Source organism: Taudactylus pleione, unplaced genomic scaffold (assembly GCF_031769625.1).
Source record: "Taudactylus pleione unplaced genomic scaffold, aTauple2 ptg000142l, whole genome shotgun sequence".
Classification (NCBI taxonomy): Eukaryota; Metazoa; Chordata; class Amphibia; order Anura; family Myobatrachidae; genus Taudactylus; species Taudactylus pleione.
This window is the reverse complement of record NW_028284544.1, coordinates 727,022-749,979: the sequence shown is the minus strand read 5'-3', so window position 1 is coordinate 749,979 and position 22,958 is coordinate 727,022. Positions and strand designations below refer to the sequence as shown.

Sequence of the window (22,958 nt, the reverse complement as noted above, 5' to 3'; positions counted from 1 at the left end):
GGGTACAAGATTGGCACTGTACACCAACTTTTACACCCAAATCAACTTCGAGAACCAAAGTGATTGGAGATTTTGACAGGCAGAAGCAGATGTTTGTCACGGTGTGTGCAGGTTCACAACGCCCAACCCAAACCCCCGGACCTAGAAACATGAAAATGGGGGAGTATATTCCTTCCATGACATAAGCACACACTAAGCAGGAGTTTTTCAAAATTTGACTCCAAAGGGGGTGAAAAGGGGTAAAATGTTTCCTCCCCCTGTGCAATGTCCTGCCTGCCTGACCCTTCGTGGCTGCAGCACAGATCAATATTCAGATAGGGGAGCAACACCAGCTGTCACCCCAACTGCTGCCAATCATCACTGGCAGTTGGTGTGGCTCCCCTATCTGAATATTGGACTGTGCTGCAGCCCCAGCTCTGGAGCCACTATGATCCTGACAGCTCTGCAAATGGGTAAAATGTGTTTTCACAGATTCCTCGATAGCACATGAGAAGAATGTCAAATGTGTTACAACACGGGCGAGGGAAGGTCTTACTATAAAAAGGTGAGTTAAGGGTAATGTGTTACTACAGAGGTGAGGCAGAGTAATGTCTTAAGGCGGGTATCCACTAGACGATATGCTCCATGAGCGATATAGTCTAGTGTTTCCCCGGCAGTTATGCGCTCAATGTCATTAACAACACTGAGCGATATATTTTTCAGTGACGTCACCCTCCCTCATCCCTGTACTTGCAGAACTTGACGATATCGTCAGGTTGCCCAGCAAGTACAGGCGATGGAAGATGCAGTCAACGATCTGAGGGAGCGCGCATCGCTGGTCGTTGACGACATATCCACTGGACGACATTGCGGACGATGAACGATAACGTTATCACTCAAATCGTCCAATTTATCGTCTAGTGGTTACGCGGCTTCACTATAGCAGTGATGCATTACCATAGAATGAAGGATTAATGTATTACTGGAGTGGTGATATGGAAACAGTAAATATCTAAAGATGCATACACAGTAGACGACGGGTGTACGAAGTGATGCGATTGGCGAGCTGGCACTTCAGGTCGACCTGTACACACTTGACGATCCGGCACCCGACCGCCCGATATGTCGGCCCCTGCCGCATCCTGCTACATGCAGACCAACCTGACTATGCGGCAGCCGATCCAATGGGAGTGTGCACCGGAGGATATAGAGCATACACACTAGACAATTTTGAACGATATTTTGCTCCGATGCTTCGAAATCGTGCATATCGTTCCAAAAATCGTCTAGTGTGTACGCACCTTAAAGGTCTACACAGGTGATATCTGGTACATCAACTAGTAATTTACATAGAGCAGTATAAATTTGTGAAACAAGCTTTAGCTAGTTGATTGTAATGAATAACACTGCACAAAATATTTTACCTTCCAAAACAGAACACTGCAATGACGACAGAAGTGTAATGTGTCTGCATATTGTTCCCTTTTTGGATAGTACTTTTGTAGTGTGAAGAACATTAATTTCCAGTCAACGTGACCATTTTCTGTCACGATCAGATGTTTTCGAAACTAAAAAAAAATAAATTATAATATATTATTATTATCGTTTATTTATATGGCGCCATAAGTGTTCCACAGCGCCTTACACAGTACATAAACAAATAGGTTGATTTACAGTACAATACAGGACATGGATAATATACATTGCTACATTCGCGACCATAACACCCAGATAAGCAACAATGCAAAGCAACCAAATGTTAGGTGCCCTAGCAGAGAGTAAGAAGTAGATGAAGGTAGAGTAATGAGAAGCACAAGAGGGTAGAGTCCCCTAAAACTAATAAAGATACAGGAACAGTGAATTAAGCCATATGTACATCATAAAAGCCATGCAGAAAATTATTGAATACTGTATACTATATGCGATTGTAGCAGGGTAGTTTCAAGAAGAGTCTTGACATTATTTATTAAGTAGCCACAGCAGCACAATAGTGTTTCAGCAGCATCAGGGCAGTGTTACAGTAGCAGCAACATAGCTGTATCCTTCCTCCATCACATAACAAACACAGTTCAGTTACCAGGTCCTAAATACTGTATGTCTTGAATTGTAAGGGAAGGGTGGAGTCACCATGTGAATCCCAGGAGGTTAACCCCTTCCTCACAAGGGGAAATCACTCTGCCACAATGATCTACATGGGCACTAGACATGTAACATTTCTACCAATTAAGAAATTACGTTAGGAGCATTTTCGTCCACACGTGTTTTACAATTTGGTATGAGGACATGAGAAAACAGCAAGGTTCCCTTCAATATTGATTGCAAACTGCAGACTCATTTTTCTTCAGCTTTTGGTAGATTAAAACAGAGGTTCACAAACTCCGCCATTACTGGCCAGGTTTTAAAGGATATGCTTGAGCCTGGATTATTAAATCAAATTAACTGAGGTGCTAATTAAAGTAACCTGTGCCCAAACATGGATAGCCTTAAAACCTAGACTGTAAGGGCAGAGTTTGGGAACCTCTGGCATAAAAAAAAAAAAAAAAAAAAAGGAAGAGGGAGAGTTATGGTAAAACTTACCTTCGTTAACTCTCTTTCTTCGATGTCCATAGGGTCCAATGGGAGACATTGGGGTGTAGGTGGGACCTGGAGGACCGGACACCAATAGCAAATCTTTTCAATCCCAGGATGCTCCGGTCCTTCCCCCTATAGATCTGAGGGCACTTCAGTTTTGTTAACAAGCCCAAGGCAGGAGCAGGATAGGAGAGAAGGAAGACTGGCACACTGAGGAATCACACTCTCACACAGAGAAGGAAACAATTGACCAGGAGAAGAAACCCATAGGAGCGTCAGGTCGGGTGCCCTGTGGACCCTATGGACTTTGAAGAAAGAGTTAACGAAGTTTTACCATAACTCTCCTTTTCTTCTTCAGGATCCATAGGGCTCCACAAGGAGACATTGGGGATGTTCCAAAGTAGTTGTTCAAGGGCTGGTTCTGCCTCCAGGGCTACCAAAAGAAATTATGGGCCCAGGTACTGCAACATCCTGTGGGACCACAGCATGTTGGGCAAGGCTGCACCCATTTGTGGGTGGGTCTAGCATGTGAGACGCACCCACTCACTGGAGCATGGCATAGTATCCAGCAGCTGGGATTAAAGTAGTCACTACTGTATTAGGATGGTGGGACAGTCCCATAATATATCCATTTTTTATCAGGATGTATGTACAGTAGATGCTAAAATGTAACACACAATAATTAAAGTGCTACAACTTTATTTTGTACATCTCTCATGTAAATAACACATAAACAAAATCTATTTTCTGTCATAGAGATAGGTATGAAGGACTTAATCTTGACATAACATCAGGTTATCTTAAACACACACATACCGCAGCACATATCCTAACCCACTGCTCCATGCTCCTTCCTCACTATCTACCCCATCTGTGTCGTCCCTGTCTGTCTGCCCTTCCCCTTTAGAATGTAAGCTCTAACGAGCAGGGCCCTCATCCCTCACGTGCTTCTCCTCCAGTAGTTATAGTATAATTTACTCGTAACTCCACACAATGACACCTAACACCTGGTTGCTCATGTCCTGCTGCTTGTTATGCAGCTATGTTTATAAACCATGTCCTTGTCCTACATTGTTTTGTATTACTATTAACTGTTTTTCTTGTGTGCTCATTTATGTACTGTGTAAGGCGCTGCGGAACCTTTGTGGCGCCATATAAATAAAGGATAATAATAATAAAGGGCTGGAAAGCTCCTAAGCTAATAAAAGAACTCAACGCCCGAAGGAAGGCAAATGTATCTAAGGCATAAAACCTGAGAAAAGTGTGGACAGAAGACCAGGTGGCTGCCTTGCATAACTGTTCAGCTGAGGCACCACACCGGGCTGCCCACGAGGGACACACAGAGCGAGTAGAATTGGCAGATACTGAAGCCGGCATAGAAAGGCCAGTCTGTGTTTAAGCCTGTGAGATAGTCATGTGAATACATCTGGTCAGAGTCTGTTTGTTTGTTAGCTGGCCATCCCTTCTTGTGGAATCCATATAGGACAAAGAGGGAGTCCGATTTTCTGATGGAAGTAGTGCGGTCCACGGAGATCTTCAGAGCACGGACCACGTCTAACGAGACCTCACCTGCCGAGAGGTCTGGTGATTTAAATGCCGGAGCCACAATTTCCTCATTCAGGTGGAAGCAAGAAACTACCTTGGGAAGGAAACCAGGGCGCGTACGAAGAACAGTCCTGTCCTGATGAAATATTAAAAAGGGGGGAGCGATATGAAAGTGCCCCTAAAATCAAATCCTGACAGGCAGATGCTATAGCCAGAAGAAAAAGTCTTCACAGTGAGCCACTTGACATCCACTGATTCCAGGGGTTCGAATAGAGGTTCCTGAAGTGCTTGGAGCACCACTGACAAATCCCATGGAGCCACAGGAGGAACAAAGGGAGGTTGTATACGTAGAACACCTTGCATGAAGGTATGAACATCTGGTATAGTAGCAATTCAGAGACCTGCACTTTCAGAGATGCTAGGCGGAGGCCTATATCCAGTCCAGCCTGAAGAAAGGCAAGAATTTGACAAACCTTAAAGACTTGCGGATCATAGTTTCTCGGAGCACACCATTGTAAATACAGATGAGTCCACATACATCTAGCCTACTGGCATGTTAAACAGCTCTTCTAGTCGCGTCTTACCGTGGTGTGACTCAGAAGCGAAGAACGTCTTTTCGTGCGTCTTTTTACCTTCAAATGCATCTTATTCACACAAAGATGCAGCTTCTGCTGATTAAAATGATATGCGGCATGCCTATGTTCTCTGTGCGTCTGCAGGTGTATCTGCATGCTAAACACTACGTTAAAGTGTTACAGCCGCTGACACTGTAATGTAGTATTTCGCATGCAGATACACCCGCAGTTGCACACAGAATATAGGCATGCCGATTAAATTTTAATCAGCAGAAGCTGCTTGTGTTATCTATTCGCATCGTTGTGCGAATAAGATGCATTTGAAGGTAAAAAGACACACAAAACTGCCCAACTCTCAATGGCTTTTGCCACCCAGGCCGTAGCCCTAGCAGGACGAGTAATAGCTCCTGTAAGAGTGTACAGATTTAGGACAAGCTTCTATACGTCTATCTGTAGTCTCCTTCAAGGAGGTTGCAGTATGAATGGGTAAGCTGGCATTTCTAACCAGACGTGTTACATGAGAATCCACTGCTGGGGGAACTTCCCATTTAGTACAATGAAGAGGGTAAAAGGAACTGAACAGTTTTGAAATTTGAAACCTTTTACCGGGCATATTCCATGCTTCACTCATGTGATCAGATAGCTGGGCAGAGTGAGGAAACTGTTAAAACAACCTTTTGTTGCTTAAAAAGTGTGTGTTTTTTCTTAGGAGCGGGTTCATCATTTGAGGAATAGTATTAACAGCTCTAACAAGAGCTGTTACCCGTATATACTCGAGTATAAGCCTACCCGAATATAAGCCGAGGTACCTACTTTTACCCAAAAAAACTGGGAAAACTTATTGACTCGAGTATAATCCTAGTGTGGGAAATGGCAGCAGCTGGTAGTGCCCCCAGTAGTAATTTCCCCTGGTTGTGCCCCCCGTAGTAATCCCTCCTGGTAGTGCACCCAGTGGTAATCCCCCCTGGTAGTGCAGTGCACCCAGTAGTAATCCCCCCTTTCAGTGCCTCCAGTGGTAGTCCCCCCCTTTTAGTGCCCCCAGTGGTAATCCCCCCCCTGGTAGTACCCCCAGTGGTAATCACCCCTTATAGTGCCCCCTGTAGTAATCCCCCCTTTTAGTGCCCCCTGTAGTCCCCCCCCCCCCCCCCCCCCAGTAGAGAGAGAAGTGATAATAAAAAAATAAAAAAAATCACTTACCTGAAACTCCCGCTCCTGGTCCCGCCGCTATCCGCTCCTCCGGCCGCTTTGCATGGGAGAGACGTCGTCATGACGACGTGTCTCCCATTACCCACTGCGGGAGCCGGAAGATGGCTCCCGCAGTGGGAGCAGCAGCAGCCGCTGAGAGTCTGACAGACTCTCAGCGGCTGCTGATTACAGCAAACACACAGCTGCCGGCTCCGGCGGCTGTGTGTTTGTGCTGTGTAGCGCTGACCGAACTCCGTCCGGTCAGCGCTACTCTTCACTCGAGTATAAGCCGAGGGGGTCCTTTTTAGCACAAAAAATGTGCTGACAAACTCGGCTTATACTCGAGTATATACGGTATATTTAGTTTAGAGGCCGACTCCTCTTCTCCTGAGATGGAGTCAGAGTGAGAGAGATCTGCCTCCCCAGATGATATGTCAGAATCAGATGACTGTGTGGATTGGGAAGATATAGTATGTTTAGTAGGTGAAGGCTTTTCTTTTTGCTGCATCTGCTGAAAAACCGGAGAGGTATTAGCCAAACTCTGTACTGAGGTAGACATAGTAGGAACGGGGTTCCGCCTAACCTGTCCCCTGAATTCCGGGCTGCAGTTGGGGTCCGAGGAGCCAGCTACCTAGTCCCCCTTGGAGTCACGGCATCTCAGAGGGGTGACAGGGAGGCAGGACAGATGTTATACACCATTGATGGTTTATGACTGTCCCTAGTATACTCCGCATTAACTTTCTTCAAAAAACAAAAATATTTTTTTCCCCAATATGCCAAAATCAATAAGTATCGATAATCGATGCTATTGCGGGCAGTAGGACGCTGCTATATATGTCCTATGGAAGGCCATTGGTGGGGTGTCCATTGATGGTTACCATCGATGGGCCCATCGTTGATTACCATCGATAGCACAAAAGCCATCTACGGTAAATCAATGGTTTGCACCCCCTCGATGGTCACCTCTGCTGCGGCCAAGGCGGACCAATCAAAAATGGTGGCAAGGCTTAGCGAGTGTAGAGGCTAAGCTCAGTCCTGCCACAGAAAAAAAAACAAAAAACACCACATCGGCTCCCACTCATCAATCGATGGAAGAGAACCATTGGTTCTCTGCCATCAATGGGAAAACTAGTTAGCATCAGCCGGCAAGTATCGATGGTCGATGGCCATCCCTAGGATGATCTGTGAGCTCCTCAAGACTGTAAGCTGCTGGGTATGCACATGGGACAGCTGCTCTATTCGTAAGATTTCCCCTGCTGCTGCGAGGAGCAGCGCCAGATACACAGGGGGAAGCAAGGAGCCACTGCACTGCTCCACCATCAGATTGCTCGGCGGCTATGAGCAGCAGCACCGGGCACAGAAACAGTGGCAGCGGTGCCGAGGACAGGGGCAGCAGGGAGCCACTGCTCCTCTATCAGATTGCCTGGCAGCTGTCAGGAGCAACTTTGGGCACACAAACAGCAGCAGGTTATGAGAGTTTTCCCGGCGGCTGCATTTATTACACTTCCCGGGCGTCTGTGAGCACCCAGCTTCTGACATGCCTGAAGCAAGCCTCCTTACACTATCCACTTAACCCAAGCTTGCACACCTCACAGGATGCAGCACTGTAATCAGCAGGCAGGGCCGGCAACAGAAATCTTGGGGCCCAGCAATTCATGTTTTTGGGGCCCCCCATCCCTCCCCGGTAGGTACAGATCTGTCAGCCATTAGCTCACCTCCCCTGTGTCTCTCCAGCCTCATTTTGCTGTTTCTCCAGCCTCATCCACGCCTCTTTCTCTCAGTCTTATCCCCCAGTCTCTCCAGCCTCATCATCGCCTGTGTCCCTCCAGCACCATCCCTGCACCTTCAGCCTCCCCCCCTCCCCCCATGTCTCTCCCTCATCCCTCCTGTGTTACTCAACTTCAGTGTCGGAAGCAGGGAGGACGTTGTAGGGTGATGACGTGCCAGACTCCTCTATAACAGCAGGTGGGCGACTTTCCAAAAACTAGTTATAGGTGTCACCTAGTCAGTGACGGAGCCATCCTCTCAGCACAATCACTGACCAATACGGCCCTGCTTCAGCTGCTTAGACAAGGGGGAACCATGAACTTGGAATCACGGGGCCCTGTACAAGTGTCCCCCTTGTACCCCCGTCGCTGGGGCTGATAGCAGGCAAGCTAGTAAGAAAAGATGTGCAAGGAACAGTCTGATTTTCCTGTGAGGAACTTCCTGGGAACAACTGATAATGGCTTCCAAAATAAGCTATTGTTTCAGGTGACCAGCTGCCTTATATATGTTTCCATGGATATGCCACAGGTAAAACAGCACATTTATATTACAAGATGCAAAGGAATATTCAGTTTTAAAGTAAAACACTTACCATTTTCTCTGTAAAATGATATTTGCAAAGCTCTTTCCAGAGATGGCGGTCTTCACTGAGGACATGTAACGTTGGTGTTGTTTGGCCCAGGTTGATTATGTCCCAGGCATCAGAAAATCTGTACAATATATTGCTCTGCATATGCATTGGTAGATCACACAGGGTAAGGCCATCACCAAGTTGCTAAAAAAAAAAAAAAAAAAAAAAAAAAAAGGTCAAACAGACCATCATTAAGTAAGGTAAGTATTCTACTTAAGGGCGATGACAGATAAAAGGGGCGGTGAAGTGGGCATACCGGATTCATTTGAAGGTTCATAAGTTGTTGCTGCCATGAAAGAATCGTCTCTAAGCGACAAATCCAAGTGTCGATATTTCCTACCAGTACAGATTTGCCAACTTCCCAAATCAGGATGCACAAGGTGGAGCTCAGGTCATGAAGAAGCTCTCGAATTAAACGCGGGTTGTACTGATCTTCCAGAACTGAAACAATAAAAACATATAAAAGTAGCAGGACTTTGCCAAATCTGAACTAAAAGCCCTGTCGTCTGTACCTAGCTTGGACAAAACAGCTGAAGCCATGTAGAGGTGTGTGGGAAGTAAAGACATAAGTCCTTCATTGCAGCTACATCATCAGAAAACCCCTGGGATAACAGCGGGTAGGAGTGGGAAAGTACTACTATTTCACTACATGCTGCCCAAAGGCAACAATTTTTATTTAGGCAATGAACCCCTTTAAATAATTAATAAATAATATATATATATATATATATATATATATATATATATATATATATATATATATATATATATGAGATATACTGAGGACAGTAAGAAGTTAGTGTAATAAAGCAGCATAGTGTTCCCGCTAGGCTGTTTTAGCAGCCTGCCCAATTTTAAAGGGGCAAAATGCTGCCTGCCCTTTTAGCGGTGCCCCACTATCACAGCATGCCCTTTGCCTTCCCCATCTGTGGGCCGCAGTGTCCCGCAAGAGGTAAGAATTGTGGCGACTGATCTCCGCCGGGTAAATAGATGTTGTGCACATGTGAAGCCCAGCAGCTCCGTAAAGGCCGGTACACACTAGACGATGCCTAGTGTGTACCAACCTCGTAAACATCGGCAAGTGCGTATAAAATTGCCGATGCCTCGCTAATGATGTTGCCCGTCGGACCTGCATGCAGGTCAGCCGGGTGATGTCACCGACGATGCGTGGGAGTGTGCACGGTCAGCGACATTGCGGGTACACACTAGACAATGTGCCCAATATGTTGCCCGATCCAGCTCGAATGGGACGACATTGTCTAGTATGTACCCAGCATAAGGCGCACACAGGGACTCCCAGCTCACGTCCTGCCCGCAGTCTAACAGGAACACTACAGCACTTAGGTTTATAAAATATTTGTCCTATCGAAATCACCTATTCCACATTCAACAAACCCATTACCTTTTCCAACAATAGTTTCCAAAATGTTAAAATAATTCCTCTGGGCTGCACCACTCAATGATGTGATCTGGGACTTTGCAATCAGCTGAAGCAACTGAAAGATGGAAATAAAAATTGTGGCAGTAATTAGATAAGGTCCAAATAGCAAATTACAGGGATGATTCGGAGTTGGAAGCAAAATGGCGGTGTTCACGCGATGGCACTGAAACCAGACTTACAACCTTACCCTATGTGAGGGACTGTAGGGCTAATGAGAAGATCTGTGTGGCTTCAAGTTCCGCCAACCGGCTTTCCGTCCACAGCCGCAACCAACATCAATAGTATGGGAACGTGCACCAGCCCCATGCTAGGTGCAAGAGATCAGTCTTCCCTTCTCGGTGCATAAGATTCAGAACAGCGCAGAACTCTAGCTACACGCCCACAAGACACCACCCAGTTCCAGCTCTGAAACGCCCATTTCACGAAGAGACAAACAGCATAGATCCATCCAAATAGAACAGAGATTGACAAAAATGTGTAAATCCACATCTGCGCACGCTCTGTGTGCGAATACTCGCTATTTACGTCCGTGCAGAGAGTTCTGTCCGACTAGTATCAGCCCCTGCATGTCTAATTATCATACAATGTGAAATACAATAAGTGTTAATTTGACAGTAGAACTAGGCTCATATTCTAAAAGCATTTACAGTACACTGCCAACAACAAAAGCATAGAGGGGAATTCAATTGTTTTTAGCAGAGTTGTAACTAATGGGCCCCCAACAGAGCAATTTAACTGTTGCTCTGATCGGGCACGAGTGTCCATTATTTCTGCTCGCACCTTCATGAGGTGGGAAGCAGAAATTGGCGAAAAGTCCGTCTTTTGCGCGCCAAAAGTGCATTGCCAGTGAATTTGACCACGATAAGTAATGGGTGACCCGCGGCATTCCCACCTATCGGCATAACAACTGAATCCTGTCTGAGGGGCCCCAAATACTTGCGATAGTCCAAAACAATTGAAAATGAAACCTATAGAATATTTTAATTTAAAAAGCAAAACGTTACAATGCTCAATGATTGTGGTTTTGTTAAACTCTATGAATGGGATATTTCCTTTACCTCTGACCATGAAAATACACGACAAGTGCGAAGATTTAAAAAGACTTTGGCTGTGTGAACATCTATACCCTCTTCTTGCACTAAGGGTGGGGGGGCTATCTTCAGTCCAATGAGCACAATAGAGTACACTAGTTCAATGATACCACCCTATTGTGTTATGTCTGGACCGCAGCGTTTAAGTTTCAGAATACCATGGGTGTGAAGGAAAACACAAAGTCCATTCTCTCCTTCCCTGCTTTAATAATATAGACATTCTGGTGCATAAACTATCTTCAAGCATATCTGCTTACATGACATGAATGTGGCAGGAAATGCAAGGCAAAGCCAACAGCTCATTCCAGCCATCGCCCCCCAAGTTACAACTGCCATATTGCATACAGACCTACATAATGTCCATCAATGAACAGGGGAAAATTACCTTGCTATCCACTTACTGTAACATGATATAGTCACTGGGATACTCCCAGACTGAAGGCAGAAACGGAGCAGAGGGCAGCTTCAGATCAGATCCCCCCTGCACTAAATACACATGTAACGCCATCACACACAAACGGATATACAGTTCTGGTCAACATTATTGGCACTCTTGAATTTCAAGTGTAACCTGTACAATATCTTCAGAAATTAATGGAAACCCACCAACTACGAATTATGATAATATTTTAATTTCAGATGTCCAGTTATGTATGAACCCCCCCAAACAAAAAAAAAAAAAATCCTTTTCAAAGACAAAATAAAAATATATGAGGTGGACTGTATTAAAAACACCCTTCCTTAATATTTAGTGGCACACACTTTGGCAACAATGACTGCCTCCAAATGTGTCTTGTAGCCATCTATAAAACATCTTGCAACTGGTGTGCAACTGGTTTCTCACACTCTACCATTGCAATTTGCTGAAGCAGGATTCCTTTTCCCAATGGCCGATGTTTATAATATTGCTGACTCTTGAAAACAGGGATACCAAGGTCTTCGGAGATGGCCTTGTATGCTTTAGAGGACCTGTGCTTGGCGAAAATAGCAGTTCTGATGCTCTCAGACAACTCTCGTCTTTACCATTGTGACAAAGTAACAGAATAAAAAAAGTGGCCTTTTTAAAGTTAGGTGACTCATTTCTAAATTAAGTTCTCACATGACTTGAATTCTATGATAAATTATTCCACTTCAGTTCAGTTTTTTTCAAACTGATTTGAATTGCTCAAAAGGGTGCCAATAATGGTGTCATGGTAATCTTTTAGTTGTTATAGTATTTCCTCCTATCCCTTTTTCAAATTATTATCCCGTTCTGTGCCAAATATTAGTGTCTATAAACCAAAGCCATTTCACTAATATAAATCCTTTTTTCTCCAGGAGATGTTGTACATGATGTACTTAAAATTCAAGGGTGCAAATAATGCTGACCAGAACTGTTTAAACTGCTATAAAACCTAGATTACCATGGTTTCTCTATGGTTCCAAAAATAACTAAAATATATGGGATAATACTAAGCCAGGTGTAACCAATGTGACAGCATTATGTAACAGCGGCTCTGGTAACGAGATGCAAAATAGAAATTCTAGTAACTGCCATTACTTGCTCATGAAATAAGGGGTCTATTTACTAAGCCTTGAATGGAGAGAAAGTGAACAGAGAAAGTACCAGCCAATCAGCTCCTAACTACCATGTCACAGGCGGTATTTGAAAAATGATAGGAGCTGATTGGTTGGTGCTTTATCTCTGGATGGAGATAAAGTACCAACCAATCAGCTCCTGTCATTTCAAACAGCCTGTGACATGGCAGTTAGGAACCAATTGGTTGGTACTTTATCTCTATTAAAGGCTTAGTAAATAGACCTCTTAGATTGAGCATGAAGAATGAAAGTGTTAAAGGACTTACCTTGACGACATAGTTGAATCTTCGGATGTCCTGTATTGCACTTGAAAAGTCTAAACGGTTAAAGGCTTCACCCAGGGTGCAATATCCATGTCTCTGTTGAAAAAGTGAGGTTAAATAAATGCTGCTAAAGAATGTGGCAGAGTCATTAGCTAATGGAATGTTACATTAATCTGCTGAAAATATAAATTCCCAACACATTATCTGAATAATATAATCCAGTTTCCATTAATACTACCCTTCAGTGAACATTGGAGGAAAGTTACTATAGCTCAGCTTCTGGCTGGAAGGACATCAGAAGGAATGGTCAGTTCTAAAAAGGCTCTATACTGTTAGAGAACACACTAACCTGCCCCAAGTAATCACCCAATCATATAAATTTTGGACAACCACAGTGGGTAGCACGGGGGAGTAGGTATAGGCGAAGACTATAGACTAGAACACAGGTTCTCAAACTTGGTCCTCAGGACCCCAAACAGTGCATGTATTACAGGTCTCACAGAAACACAAGTGAAAGAATTCTCTCCACCTATGGATTTTTTAAAATGTGTCAGTGAGTAATGAATACACCTGTGCACCTGCTGGGTGACCTGGAAAACGTGAACTGTGTGGGGTCCTGAGGACAGAGTTTGAGAACCACTGGACTAGAGTCCATTGATTGATTCTTTGTCTCAGTTTTTGCAATGAGAACTTCATTGTAACATTTAACACTACAAACCAATTCTAACCATGTATTACATATCAAACAATATTACACAGTTCTGCGCAAAATATATTTAATAAAAAAAAGAAGAAGAGGAAATGATCTGTGGCGAAGCGGAAAAGTGGCATTTATTTGTTTTAGTTTCCATAAAAAAAAATAAAAATCAGTTACAGTCAAACTCCTGCTTCTATTTTTTTTCTGTATGGCTATTTGTTATAGCAGACCTTTCGCTGTGGGAAGGAAAGGAAGACTAGCAGTAAGGCAGGCAGGACATGTTAAAATGAAAAATATTGAAATGTAACTTTTGAATTGGAAGAAAAAAAAAAAAAAAAAAAAATAGATTTTCTCTTTTTAGAAGTAATGTATGGCTTAGATTGCAAGGGCATTGAAAATAACCTTAGAATGTATGACCTGTAAAAATACACTTGAAAAGTAGCCTTGCAACTTTATAAGGCGATATCTGATATTCTTATAATCTACAGAATATATAATAAATGATCCCTGTATGAACCAATTATTTCATGTACAAATAGCCTTTCTGATAGTAACTTGAAGAGGAACCGAAATTCTGCAAGTGAAGGAATTATACATTAGAGGTGTTTATGTGAACACACAACTCAGTAGAAATAGAACACATATATGGACACCTATGTTTACTAAAGTGCGGGATTTTAGATGTGGAGATGTTGCCCATAGTAACCAAACAGATTCTAGCTATTATCTTCTAGACCAGTGATTCCCAACCTCGGTCCTCAAGGCATACAAAAGCTGGCCACACACTAGACCAACTTTCATCCAACCAGCCAACTTGTTGATTGGTTGGAATGAAAATCTGGTAACGTATGGGAGTAACTGATGATCAGCAATTTGCTCTTAAATGCCAGAAAACAGATGAAAATGGTCGTCAGACAAGTTTGTTAAATGTTTGAGCTAAACAAATTTGTTCAAACAACAGTTTTTGTCCATTTTCCAGCATTTGGGAGCAAATAGCTGATTGTCAATATAAATATTGACAATCAGCAATTTGTCAATATACAGTAGTTCCATCAGTTCGATGGTGGAACAGTGCATTTAGTTATACTCCACCAGAGCATAATGACACAGAGAATTGTCTATCACTAGTGGAGGCAAAGCTGAGTATTTTGGTTAATTGTTGCTGCCAGATAAATAATAATAATACATTTTATTTATATAGCGCTTTTCTCCCATAGGACTCAAAGTCGCTTTACAGACATTAGAGAACATGGTACATTGAACAAGGATTTGGTGTTGCAGAAAATAGAAAACCACATCGAGATAATTAAAATCAACCAAAAACCTAGAGAGCACAATAAGCATATTACAGGGTTGGTGCAGACATTTGGGAAATAACTTCCATGGGTTATATATTCCACCCACAAAAGGTACCAAATGAGGCAGCCGTCTTGGGCGCATTATGTATGATTACCCTGGGTGGAATAGGTTACGCCTAGAAGAGATGACACAGAATGGGTGGTTGCAGCGTCCTGACGCTAGGAGTAGAGTCCCACCACAATAGTCAGGTCCATGTATTTTTCATCCCATCCACGAGTGTACCAGGTGAGGCAGCCATGTTGGGCGCACTACTAAGGTTGCACTGTGGGAGATAAGCCGTACAAGGACCCAAGGCATATATGGGAAAACTGACATGTGTGGCAGTATGCTATACCCTGTGTGAATAGATCCACATGAAGTACATCCTGCCCATGGAGGATGCACTTCAGTGGAAGTATAGCACACCAGTATATCATACAGTGGGGTGGAAGCACATTTTACAAAACAGGGAAACGTAAATACAGCAAACAGTGCTGCAGTTCGGGTATGACATTTACGGGTGACTGAAACATTTGTAATATGAAACACACTGAATGAATAGATCCATGTGTTTGTTCATCCTGCCCAAGAAAGAACCATCCGAGGCAGCCATCTGGGGCGCACTGCATAGGTTACATCTGGTAGGGTGTGCAAGTAGCGAAAGTATAACGTCCAGGTGGAGAAAAAATAAAAAAAATAAATGGCGACAGCATTATAAGTTAAAAACCATGTTAAACTTAAGCAGAAATGAATAAAATGATAGAGTGATCTGCAAAAAGCCACAGAGTCTCCTTCGCTCGAGTGTGTGGTCTTGTCGCATCCAGCAGGTTGTGGAGTTCGATTTAGCTGCAACATGAGACGGTACCCGACCCCAGTCTCAGGGGAGTGTAAATGAAGGAGGAGTGGCAGCATTCCTGTGCTGCTGTATTTGGGAAATGGCTTAATTTTTAGTTAGAAAGTAGTCAAACGTCCAAATCCGTTTCAAACTCCGGTTCTAACTCCATGCTTCAAGATGCCATGCTTCAGTGGCTGGCTAAGCAGGTGTGCGCGCAGGCTTTAAAAATGAGTCTATGGGCTAGATTTACTATTACACAGTTTGTCAAAGCCACCTGATTTAGCATTTATTTCTCTTGCCGCTTTAAATTAATTGATCAAAATCACCGATTGTTGTCTGCTTTGACAAACCGTGCATAGTAAATTTAGCCCTATGTTGATATTTGAAGACTATGACAGTACTTAGGACATACGGGTAAATTTACTTAGCGGCGCTTTTCAAAGCAGATTTGGCTGCTGGACTTACAGTGCATCCGGAAAGTATTCACAGCGCTTCACTTTTTCCACATTTTGTTATGTTACAGCTTTATTCCAAAAAGGAATAAATTAATTTTTGTCCTCAAAATTCTACACACAATACCCCATAAGGACAACGTGTAAAAAGGTTTTTTGAGATTTTTGCAAATTTAATGAAAAAAACCCACTAAGAAATCACATGTACATAAGTATTCACGGCCTTTGCCATGAAGCTCAAAATTGAGCTCAGGTGCATTCTGTTTCCACTAATCATCCTTGAGATGTTCTTACAGCTTAATTGGAGTCCACCTATGGTAAATTCAGTTGATTGGATAGGATTTTGAAAGGCATACACCTGTCTATATAAGGTCCCACACTTGACAGTGCATGTCAGAGCACAAACCAAGCACGAAGTCCAAGGAATTGTCTGTAGACCTCTGAGACAGTATGGTCTCGAGGCACAAATCTGGGGAAGCGTACAGAAAAATATCTGCTGCTTTGAAGGTCCCAATTAGCACAGTGGCCTCCAAAATCTGTAGATGGCTGGCCACCAGGACTCTTCCTAGAGTTGGCTGGCCGTCTAAACTGAGCGAACGGCGGAGAAGGGCCCTAGTCAGGGAGGTGACCAAGAACCCGATGGTCACTCTGTCAGAGCTACAGCATTCTTCTATGGAGAGAGAACCTTCCAGAAGGACAGCCATCTCTGCAGCAATCTACCAATCAGGCCTGTATGGTAGAGTGGCCAGAAGGAAGCTACTCCTTAGTAAACAGCACATGGCAGCCGGCCTGAAGTTTGCCAAAATGCACCTTAAGGACTCTCAGACCATGAGAGACAAAGACTGAACTCTTTGGCGTGAATGCCAGGCGTTGTTTGGAGGAAACCAGGCGCTGCTCATCACCAGGCCAATACCATCCCTACAGTGAAGCATGGTGGTGGAAACATCATGCTGTGGGAATGTTTTTTAGCGGCAGGAACTGGGAGACTAGTCAGGATAGAGGGAAAGATGAATGCAGCAATGTACAGAGACATCCTGGATGAAAACCTGCTCCAGAGTGCTCTTGACCTCAGACTGGGGCAACAGTTCATCTTTCAGCAGGACAACGGTCCGAAGCACACAGCCAAGATATCAAAGGAGTGGCTTCATTACAACTCCTGTGAATGTCCTTGAGTGGCCCAGCCAGAGCCCAGACTTGAATCCGATTGAACATCTCTGGAGAGATCTGAAAATGGCTGTGCACCGATACTTCCCATCCAATCTGATGGAGCTTGAGAGCTGCTGCAAAGAGGAATGGGCGAAACTGGTGTGCCAAGCTTGTGGCATCATATTCAAAAAGACGTGAGGCTGTAATTGCTGCCAAAAGTGCATCAACAAACTATTGAGCAAAGGTTGTGAATACTTATGTACATGTGATTTTATTTTATTTATTAAATTTGCAAAAAAACTTTTTACACGTTGTCATTATGGGGTATTGTGTGTAGAATTTTGAGCACAAAAATTACATTTATTCCATTTAGAAATAAGGCTGTAACATAACAAATGTGGAAAAAGTGAAGCGTTGTGAATACTTTCCGGATGCACTGTAAAGGGCCAATAATATTGTATACGAAACGTGTGTGGCTTTGTATTTAATATTGTTCCTTACATTCAGCGGCTGAAGAATAGCATTAAAAGTAAAATTTTAGTCTTTATTGTGTAGGTGGATGCATACTTGCGATAAACTAAAGAACCAGGCTACATCTGACATTATATAGGTCACTGAGCTAGATATCTCAAAGAACACAGACTTAATGAATAGAATGGCCAAAGATTACCTACTTAAATATTATACTTACTTCCCGTGTACTCTCCTTCTGAACACAAATCCATTTTTCTCTGTAATAATCTGCAAAAATAATAAAACTATATATTAAATATGCACACCCACGGTAAACTGCTAAAATATTGCCTCCATCTTCCTGACCCTACCTAGCTCCAATGTCTTATTAATATGGATCTCAGCATTGTAACAATGTATTATACATAGAGCACCACCTCCTTACCCGCTGGCATCCCCTCTATTACCTGAACCAGATGGCTAGTTCGTTATTATACCTGCACCAATAACAGCAAGCACACATTGAAGGCTGTCCAGTGCTCTCTTTAGCGGAGCCTAGTTGAAGTGCTATGGAAAGACGGAGTCCACCAGAGCTATAAATATAAATAGAAGTTTCTCCCCCATCCATTTGATATAAATATACAGGACAGTATCAGTTACGAAGAAGTGGACAAACACAAATGCCTACCTAACGTTGTTCATGGTAAAATGTAAAAGTCATTAGAGATATGAATGCTGCATTACCACACAAATATACTTATTTTCTTACATTGTGATCTTGCAGTGTTGTTGAATTGTTCCTTTATCCTTTTTTTGCTAGAAAGTACACAATCTTCAGATGTAAAGGTTTCTCTGTCATCTATATTTAATCTGGGAAAAAATTATTAATAATAATAATAATAATTGAATTCTATGTTTATTAAACAAAGCAGTGACCTTCAGTACACAGAATGATACAATGAAACATTTAAAGCTGCATTCCCAGGTAGGGTGAAACATTATCCCACCCACCACTCCCTCACCTGACCATGGGGAGTGCTCCTGGCTTTTGCTAAAGGATGTGGTTTTGTAATGCTGAGTAGGTACTATAAGCCGTCCAATATGAAGCCACAACCATGGAGCTGGCAGGTTTCTATTGGTAAACTCTCATAGCATTTTAAAATGGTGAACAACTGGCATTTATTTCACAAGTATCAGACATGACAATACACTCAATATATGTATATAACCCCATCATCGTTTTGCGATGTGCTAGTAAAGGCAAGAATATTTTTTTAGCGGTTTTGTAGTATCTTTAGCATTTAACATGGTTTTGGCTGACAGGGAGGATTTCATTTAATACACAGTGAAATAAACAACTGTTGAATCACGTTCTACAATTTCTCATAGTTAACTTTATCCAAATAATGCAAGAAATCTCCGCACAAAAGAGTGATTATATTATTAATGGTTTATTTTATTATTGTTTTTAACACATGTGGTAAGCCCCAGGGAGTGCACTGAACTAGTATTTTTCACATATTTTTCCTCAGGAGGGGCAAGAAAAATAAAAAATGCATTAAATGCCCTCTTTGGGGCTCACCGCATGATGTAACCCATAGATTCCAGACACTTAACACAGAATCCATGAGTTAACATGCATTAGCCACCCGTTTACTGTGCTGGGAATTGCTTAATAATTAGGGCGTTAGACCTCATTGAGTCACCATTTATAAATACTACCTCAAAACATAGCCCACTTACTCCTGAAATACATTTATCATTAACAGCCAGGAAAGGTTAACGGGGTGCACGCATTCTCCAAAACCGGTTACACTTAAATGTGGCAAAGGAACAACAACCTGTAGCCAATGAGAAGACTAGAATGTCAGCCGTACAGAGTATTCCAGCTAACACCTTCCCTTTCCATGGATAGGTAGCTATACAGTAGGAGAGGCTGGGCCAACATGCAGGTACTGAGTACTTAAATGCCAACTTCAGCTTAGAGGATCGAGACTTTTGTCAAACTGGGAATGGGTATGAAGTGCCGGCGGTTGAACAACCGCCGGTTCATATCCCGACGCCAGCAGCCCAAAGAGATAAGATCCTGACAGGGCAGGTAAGAATCCTATCCATCTCCCCCTTAAGCGGTGCCTAACCCTCCCCCCCCTAGTGCCTAACCTCCCCCTGGAGGTTCCTAACTATAACCCCCCCCGGGGTTGTCTATCCCTAAACCCCCCCTCCCCCCAAACCTGAGCCCGCTACACTCCCTCAAACTAACACAACACCCCCCCCCATTGCTGATAACGCCTAAGGGCACCCCAGACTTGCGTCCTTTGTCATTCCCACGTCAGGATTAAGACAGGCGTCGAAATATCTTAAGTGTTGAGACCGCGGGGGCATCACGGCCGCCGGTCTCATAACTACATCCCGTCAGACTGTTGTGGGAAGACTGTGGTAATAAGAAAAGAAGGTCATATACCCAACTTCTTTCTGCCATGGGACAGATCAGCTCATTGCAATGCTGATCAGAAGAGTAAGAAGTAATCTACTTTACTTACAGATGGAGATCAATATTGTTGTTTCTTTCAAAATCATCACAATAGAATTCAGATCTTTTCCATCCATCTTCCGTTTTCATCCAGCTCCAGCCAGGAGAGCGCCAGTCTTGACCTAGAAATGGCATGACTGTCCTGCAATTAATGCAATAATTTTATTATTATTATTTATAAAGGCGTCACAAAGTGTATGCAATGCAGCACAGGGAAAACAAATAAAATAGTAACAGGGTATTAAAGCATAAATACAATGCACAATAGCAGACCATAAGTACCAAACATTAATATCACACCACAGACTGGGCTGGACATATTGGCAGGGGCATAGGTAAGGAAACTCACTGAAGCCAGCAGGAGTAAGCAGAGGAGAGTTGATGCAGTACTCAATCTCACAATTAGGTCCCATATGAAGGACTATATTTTTAAAGGAAATAACACCTACTAGTTTGGGTCCATCAGGAGTGTAAATTATGTGAAGATAAGTATTGTGAGTTAATATTTAATGGTAAAACAAGAAAGAGGACTAATTTGGTTAAACAGGAAGACATGGCAATCCTAAATTAACCCTAAGTAGTGAACTACCGCTTAATCTAAAAAAGTATTTTGCATATAGCAGAGGTTTCCAGACGCAGTTCTCAAGGCTCCCCAACAGTTCCGGTTTTAGAGATATCCATGGTTGAGCATGGGTGTTAAATCAAATTGACTGAGATAATAAATAAGTCACCTGTGCTCAACCATGGATATCTCTATAACCTGAACTGTTGGGGAGCCTTGAGGACCACGTTGGGAACCTCTGGCTTATCTAGTTGTCCCCAGATCCAGCATCGTACCACTAAAACCGCTTTTCCACTTAAGTCCGGGTCTGACCCGAGATTTGGAACATAGTTCCAAACCTGGACATACCCCTTTTCAACTGCAGTACCGATCAGGGTTATTCCCAGATCAGCGCCGTTCACACTTCACACGACTGCAGTGCCAGCGCTTGGAGACAATATTATTTCCTTGCGCCGGAATGTCTCTCCCCATGCTGTAAACCGGTCTGATCTGATTTGGAACTATGGACCAGATTCAGACCTGCTGACGTTTGCAATCTGCGCATAAGATGCAGTGCGCGTGCACGAACCAGTCCAAGCGATTGCCCCTTGCACATAGATGCCTCGCTAGAATGAGTGGCAGGACGAGCCATTTGTGGGTGGTGACGGAAAGGGGTGTATGGTGGTGCAGGCGTGTCTGTGCATCTTAACGCCGTTTCAGAGGCGTGCATAATTAAGACGCAGCGTCATAATACACGTCACATGGCTGATTTAGGCAACTAAGCACTCACATGCTTGCGGTAGGGTATGGTCAGCCACAAGTGCTGCGTATGGGTCTGATGCACGCCAAGACATAGTGGGCGTGCTAATATCTTGGCGTGTGATCGCGGGATTTGCATACTTTGGCAGCTGACAGCTGCGTGCAAACGCATCTAGCGAGTGGGTCTGCATTGGGTCCTATGTTCCAAATCTCGGGAAGCCAACCCATTTACACTGAGCCTTACTAGGGTCCTTCCCAGGAATAACCCTACTCGCTAGCAAGGTTGGCTTCCCGGGTGGAGCAGTTTCCACGTGCCAAAATCCTGGATTGACACGCGCTCACGTGCAATAACCCGGAATTTTGAGGCTAGTGGAAAAGGGGTATAACATATCACTGACTGAAATCCAATCATAATGACGCAACAGTACGGCTTAGCAAATGTGGCCATCCCTACTTACCATCCCGGCGCAGACAGTCATTACAGAGAGGGGACAGATGCCGAAACTACAGGGCTGCCCAAGTAGATGAGCAACTGAAAGATCATGCATTAAATAATAAAGTAGCCAAATTATCACAAATCCAGCTACTGGGCGCAAAATATTTGCCTGGAAAAACAATAATGTGCTTGGTGGGATGTAACATGCACAGCCCTGGCCTCCAGTGTAGTGTAAGGTGTGCATACTGTACTTCTATACATGACAAAAGATGACACATTTCTGCATTTGCACCCCTTCCCTGGCAATATGCTCCATGGTACATATCACAGCTGGGCAAAATGTGCACCTAATTCTAATTAATTAAATAAAGATCACTATTGTTATGGCTAAGTGAAGGTGGACTTACTTTACCGTATTGCAGAAAACAACACTGGACATTTTAACAATGAAATCCTACAGAAAGTATAGTGGGGATGGGGTGGGGAATAACCTACATATGATATACGTGGGGGGGGGGGGGGGGGAGAGAGCGAGAGTTCACTTTCCTCCATTAATACAATATCATGATGCTGGAAACACTAACATACAGCCTACAGCAGAAAATAGAACGTAAATATACCATATAGATATCATTTATACCATAACAGTAAAGAATGATAATACTTGTAATATAAGCTAGAATGCATGTGTCACACACCCTGCACATCATCGTATGCAGAAGCCCGCTAATGGCCACAGAGTTAGGTAACCTGCAGATACTGTAGAGCGGCACTACAAGTCCCAGGCTAGCGCACTTACCTTCCCCCTCGGCATAGGGCGCGCGGGATTCGTTTGGTTTGTTGACGGAAGTAACCGAGCTTCTAGCTAATATGCAAATGGCGCCGTTGTCCCCGCCCACCTATGTGCTTATTGGCCGACAGCTGGCGTCTGACTCCGGATATTGAGTCCCGGATCGCTGTCACGCGCCTCTGGCTGTATTGCGGTCACGTGATGTCGACCACGCGCTTCTGTTGTTGTTGTTACTTGTTTCTCTCTCCGTATTCTGCAGCCCCTGCTGCTGCTGTGTGTCCCACTCCCTAGCTGTGCTGCTGCCGTGTGTCCCACTCCCTAGCTGTGCTGCTGCCTGTGCTCAGTGGGTGTTGGT

General features: G+C 43.6%; 1 protein-coding gene across 2 annotated transcripts in view; it reads right to left on the bottom strand.

The window, feature by feature from the left end:
• Positions 1–22,698, bottom strand: part of FBXO25 (F-box protein 25) — a 34,512-nt gene extending 11,814 nt beyond the window's left edge. For both annotated transcript variants that reach the window (XM_088473831.1, XM_088473832.1), the window contains exons 1-9: positions 22,613–22,698; positions 20,088–20,219; positions 18,317–18,417; positions 17,786–17,835; positions 12,630–12,722; positions 9,656–9,749; positions 8,510–8,694; positions 8,215–8,397; positions 1,404–1,547 (exon numbers count right to left, since the gene is read on the bottom strand). In XM_088473831.1, the coding sequence (XP_088329957.1) occupies positions 1,404–1,547; positions 8,215–8,397; positions 8,510–8,694; positions 9,656–9,749; positions 12,630–12,722; positions 17,786–17,835; positions 18,317–18,417; positions 20,088–20,212 (975 nt within the window). In that variant the 5' untranslated portion in view covers positions 20,213–20,219; positions 22,613–22,698. The remainder of the gene's footprint in view (positions 1–1,403; positions 1,548–8,214; positions 8,398–8,509; positions 8,695–9,655; positions 9,750–12,629; positions 12,723–17,785; positions 17,836–18,316; positions 18,418–20,087; positions 20,220–22,612) is intronic.
• Between the last annotated feature and the right edge of the window lie 260 nt (positions 22,699–22,958).